Here is a 6,000-nt window from a genome sequence, read left to right on the forward strand (position 1 = left end):
TCCGCTATGCCCTGTTAACCCACATGACTGTGCAGAGAAGTCAGCCAGCTCTGTTGGTTCAGGCAGTGAAGCTTGGCTCTTGGATTCCAGAGACCCACTCGCCGTCACCAAAAGCCAGAAGAGGTCCACAACAACCCTGTGTCCTTGGAATGTAGCAAAACACAACAGGCTCCCTAGAGCAGCTGTAACAAAGTACCACAAACCGAATGGCTTAAACAATAGAAACTTATCATCTCTTAGTTCTGGAGGCTGAAATCCAAGGTCAAGTTGTTGGCAGGGTCAGTTCCTTCTAGGCTGTGAGGGAGCATCTGCTCCAGGCCTCTCTTCCAACTCCTGGTGGCTTCCTGGCGATCTTTGACCTTCCTTGACTTATAGATGCATCACTGTGTATCTCTACTTTCATCTTCACATGGGATTCTACCTGTGTGCGTACCTACCTCTGTGTCCAAATTCCTCCTATTCATAAGGACAGCAGTCATACTGAATCAGGGCCTACCTTATTTTAAACAAGACCCTATTTCCAAACAAGGTCACATTCACAGGTGCTGGGGGTTAGGACTTCAACATCTTTTGGTGGGGAGGGCGGGGGAGGATACAGTTTAACCCATAACAACCATCACACTTAATTTTTTTTTAGACAGAGTCTTGCTCTGTCACCCAGGCTGGAGTGCAGTAGCGCGATCTTGGCTCACTGCAACCTCCACCTCTTGGGTTCAATGATTCTTATGCCTTAGCCTCCTAAGTAGCTGGGATTACAGGTGTGCACCACCACACCCAGCTCATTTTTCTGTATTTTTTAGTAGAGATGATATCGCCATGTCAGCCAGGCTGGTCTTGAACTCCTGGCCTCAAGTGATCCACTCACCTTGACCTCCCAAAGTGCTAGGATTACAGTCATGAGCCACTGCACCTGGCCCAGACGTAATTTACATTATTTTTGTTAACTGCTTTTTTTAGTTATAAAACTAGCAAGCTCATGACCAAATATCCATGGAGTATGGAATGTACAAAGTGAAAAATCAAAGTTGCCTTCCTCCTACCTGCAGTCCCCGAGGCAGTCTTTATTATAGGCTCACTGTGGATACTTCCTGATATATTTTCTTGCAAATGAATATGTGTATATATGGCTTTGTTATTATTTTACACAAATGGGATTATAATAGGCATATTGTCCCATTACTTGCTTTTTTTTCAATTACTGATACATCATGGATACCTTTACATGTGAGTACAGTAAATGTCTTACCTTCTCTTTTCATGGCTACAAATTTCCATTTCATAGCTATAGCAAAATTCATATATTCAGTCTCTTATGGATAGACATTTCAGTCATTTCCTTTTTTGCTATTATAAACAATACTTATATGAATATCCTTTTACATATAAACTTACCCAACTATGTAAAAGTATATAGAATAGATTTTAAAGGTAAAATCACTGGGTCAAAAGGCATGTGCATTTTACAATTTGATAGATATTGCCCCAAACCTCAAACTTAATAAAGATATTAGAAGGTGCTGAAGAGCCCCTGAGGACCTGGGAAGGAGCCACAGAGCTAGTGAGTATTGCTGAATTAAGTGATAGATACCAGTTAGATAGACTTACTGTCCTAACTAGATTAGATAGGAAGGGATTTAGGCTGGTTGGTGGCTATGAGTTTGTTTGTTTGTTTTTGAGATGGGTTCTGGCTGTTTTGCCCAGGTTAGCCTCAAACTTCTGGGCTCAAGCAGTCCTCCCGCCTTAGCCTCCCCAGTAGCTAGGACAATAGGCATGTGCCACCCGTACCCAGCCGTTTGTTTTTCAGTTCACACTTGTTTTGGCCTTTGAGTATTTGGGGAAATTTCTAGCAACAGCAGATTAAATTCCTTTTTAGATTTTGTCTAATAGTCTTCTCAGTCTATTTGACGGTCTTAGACAAATTCAAAATTTTCAAACAGACATGGGATTTAGGAATCTGGAGAATATACTTCCCTCAAGGAGCATTAATGACAGACTGTTTCATGCTAGATCAATGTGCATATTTAGAATGATCCTTTCTCTTTAAAGTCATTTAGAAAAAATGACTTCTTCTGTTTTTTAAAAGTAATATGTACTCATTATAATAAAATTTCAGATAATACAGAAACATAAAGAAGAAAAGACTTCTCTATGCACTCTTACTTACATTTTTTATTTGCCAAAATAGGACTATGTATTCCTGATACTTTTCCCTTTCGTAGAACCTTATTTAAGTATACTATTTTGGCTGTAATATTTCCATGAGAACCCAAGCTGCTGTGGAGCTGCAGTGAGGGCTTGATAAGTTTCTCTGTGCCCCAAACTGTATTAGGTGGTTGGACCATGTAGCATTTACCCTGTGTCTTCACCACATGTGTATCGGTCTGCTCCCCTCACACACTAGACTGTAATCCTCTTGAGGGCTCGATACACACACAGTTACAGCTCAAGGGTAAGTGCCACTACAGGGAGAGGGCCAAGTACAGGATGCCATGAAAGCACACAGGAAGGACACCTAACCTAGTCCTAGAAGCTCAAGGAAGACTTCAGAGCTAAAGTGATAAAAGGGTGTTAGTCATGTGAAAGGAAAGAGGGGTCATGTAGAAGGACCTGGAGGTAAGAGAAACCACGAGGAGTCTGGGCAGCTGTCAGCACTTCAGTCTGGCTGGCAGACAATGGGGCTGTTGGTGTGGGAGGGGCAGATTGTGGCAGGAGAGGAACTAAAGAGGCCAAGTCACGCTGTATTTTAAGCCAAGGTGTGGACTTTATACTTTATCCTGAGGGCAGTGGGCTACCACTTAAGGTTTTAAATAGGGAATCCTCTAAAATACTCCTGTTGGAAATGTCTCTTGAACTCAGCAATTCTTAAATCTTACTTTGTTTGCATTTAGAACCAGGAACAGTTGAAAGATGATGATTCTGATCTTATTCTCAATGATGGTGATATCAGTTTGACATATGGAGATTCTACTGTGAACACTGAATCGGCCACATCCAGCGCTCCAAGGAGATTTATGGGAAACAGTTCTGAAGATGCCTTGGATCGGGAGCTTGCATTTGGGGACCATGAACTGGTCATTCGAGGAACACGCCTGGTTCTTCCAATGGATGATTCTGAACCCCCGCTAAATTTGTTAGATAATACGAGACACGGTCCAGCCTAAGCTTACTAATACTCACTTAGTGATTTGTAAAATTTGCACATGTGATTGTGAAGAAATTTGTACTACCTAAAAGTCCCAGTGCATGTCTCTGAATGTGTAAGCTATATAAATGCTATTTATATGGCATAGAAAGAATATAAATATCCTGTACACGGCAGATTGTGAACAAACTATATTCCTTTAAGTTTTCCTGGTTGCACTCTGTAGACTGGATCTGTTTTAGAAAGTTACTTTCACAGTGATGTTATGTGTTCTGTTAGTTTTATGTCTCAGTTAAAGTACAAAAAGTGACGGATTTTCTCTTTCTTAAACTTACCTGACACTTAACCAGAGTACCAAGTTCTCGTGATGTGAATTAATTTTTTTGTGTGCTAGGGGAGGGAGAGTGAGGAGGTCATGTTAGTTCCTTGGGAACCCAGGGAGGAGAGGTTCCTTTATTGGGAAACTTGTTGATAGCTGCTGCCTTTGTCCTGACCGTTTTCTTTCCCTTTTCTCTGGTGGCCTGTTGTGGTGCAAGGAGCTGATGGCATTTGATCTTGCCCCATTCAGGTTGGGGAGTGAAGTGTGGGGACCCTTTTCCCCCGCTTGCTGTGAAAGCACAGATTCATTGACTAGAGTACACTGTTGTTCAGAAAAGAAGGCTGCAAATGACTTCTGAGACCTTATGTCTTTTCTTCCAGACCAAGACCATAGAAGGAGTAGCATCTAGCCGGCTTAGCCAAAGTACAGGTGTATATAGTTCAGGGCACTTGATTTAGATTTGGAGGGGCTGGGGTGGGCAGAGAGCAAGAGGCAAGTAAAGAGAATGATGGTTTCAGAGATCTCTCTTCCCAAATGTGTAAATATTCTATACCAGATAAGTTTAAATAAGAAATTTAATTGCTGCTTAATTTTTGATTATGTACTTTATCTGTATAGCAAGCTTTGTCGTCAGAAGTTTTTATATCAATTTAAATTGCTGCTCTTTAGCAGCCAAACAGGAGCAAAACGTAAAATTTTTGAACTTACTGTGTCTAATCATCATTTGTTAGTCTGTAGTTAATGTCAACAGTTAATTTATGAACCCACGATCGTTCCACACTACACCAAAGTCAGTCATAAGAGAAATCGAATATTCTGGGCATTGATTGCAGCAAGTTGGCTGCTTTGTGTGCAGGAGGTGTAGTAGTCTTCATTTTCACGGTACTTTTTAATATTAATTATCTAAGCTGCCATGCATTTTTTTTACAGTTTTCAAGGAAGAGCACAGAACAATTTCTCATTTCATATTTGGAGTATGAAAGTAGATTCTATTTTGTAATGCCGATAATACCTAAAGGTGCATGGAATGCTTGGAAGAATACTTTTTGATGTTGATTTTGACCTGTTCATGATTCAGAAGAAAAACAAACTGTTTTGGATTTTTTTCCCTCAGGTCTGAGTAGCATTGCCTTAAATCTTACCCAGTTAGAACATTGGTTTATTTACATGATGTTCAGATTTTCCAGTGAAAAATACCCTTCCGAAAAAAACATGTACTTACTCTCCAAAAGGTATCTGTGCTATTACAAACACTCCTTGTTAAGGGAATTCTAATGTTGTACCCTTTCGTGGCAGCTTTGACTGTTGGCATAGCCATTTGTTATGTAGTGGTAGCGACTTTCCTGCTATGCAGGAATCCCTCCCATGAAGTGTATGTTTTACATGATGTGTGCCTCTTCACACAGTAAATAGTTTCTTGTTAATGTATGTTTGAGGGGTTTGAACGTCAGTGTCATTTACCCATAAAGTTATTCAAGTTGTAAAAGGTTATACAATAATTTAACAACTACCTTTTTTTATTCTGTCGGGTTACTGACCTCACTTTATGTAAATACTTCGCATGACAAATTCAGTAACTCGTCTATTTCAGCATGCATAAGACTTTTCACTAGGGAAACTGATAAAGCTTGAGTCAAATAAATCTGCCTTCATACTTTATCAAGGGGAACCAAGCCTGCTGTGTTTAACATCAGCATCTGGAAGATTTTCCTCTCCTCTAATCTGTGTACACATCTCCAAGAAAGGAAGAAAAAACAAACTCTGCTCAGACGCCTATGAAACACCTGAATGAACTTTGATGAAGTCCAGTCTGAGTTACCATCATGCACAAGTAGAACTGCTCTTGGACTTGTTTTCCTGTTGTTTGTGGAACCTACATGTTTGAATGACTTGAACGTTGCATCTTTTAAAGTTATTTTTTAAGATTTCTTGGCATTTATCCTAGTTGTCCGTGTTTGGCAATGTGCTGTTAAAGTAATAGACTTTTAATCTTTATGTATTTTTTGTTTTCTCTGGAGTACTTGGACAGATGTTATAGTGGTTTCTTTTAGGAAAATCTGTCATTAAAAAAGTTATAGCCTTGCAAATAACCACTCACAGTATTTGAGTCACAGTTTATTCTAGTGAGACGTAAAGAGTGCTGACTTCATTTATTTTTCTACCTATATACCTACTGGAAAAGGGGAAGACTAATGTTTTCAAATAAACAAACAGAAACCTAACAGAACTTAACTTATGGGGTGGCAGATTTTTGGTGCTTACGTGTAAGGGTGGATTTATTTGCTTATGGTCACAATTGGACTCTTTAGGAAATGTGACTCAAAGCAGTCAAATTCCGTTACATGGATTTGTAGCCTGTTAGCTTAGTAATGGATAATGTTATGAAAATGCTGGTATGAGGAGAGAGAATTCTATATCCAGTTAGGTAGGAAGGCAGTTCCAAGTATATCCAGTTAGGTAGGAAGGCAATTCCAAGTATATCCAGTTAGGTAGGAAGGCAGTTCCAAGTTTGGCTGAAAGCATGATCACACAAATACAA

General features: G+C 39.8%; 1 protein-coding gene across 3 annotated transcripts in view; it reads left to right on the forward strand.

Annotated features, from left to right (window-relative positions):
- The window catches only part of SLC9A6 (solute carrier family 9 member A6), a 62,422-nt gene extending 56,871 nt beyond the window's left edge, over nucleotides 1-5,551 (forward strand). For all 3 annotated transcript variants that reach the window (XM_015444162.4, XM_005594681.5, XM_065538171.2), the window contains one exon: nucleotides 2,889-5,551. In XM_015444162.4, the coding sequence (XP_015299648.1) occupies nucleotides 2,889-3,161 (273 nt within the window). In that variant the 3' untranslated portion in view covers nucleotides 3,162-5,551. The remainder of the gene's footprint in view (nucleotides 1-2,888) is intronic.
- Nucleotides 5,552-6,000: the final 449 nt, after the last annotated feature.

Source organism: Macaca fascicularis, chromosome X (genome assembly GCF_037993035.2).
Source record: "Macaca fascicularis isolate 582-1 chromosome X, T2T-MFA8v1.1".
NCBI classification, from domain to species: Eukaryota; Metazoa; Chordata; class Mammalia; order Primates; family Cercopithecidae; genus Macaca; species Macaca fascicularis.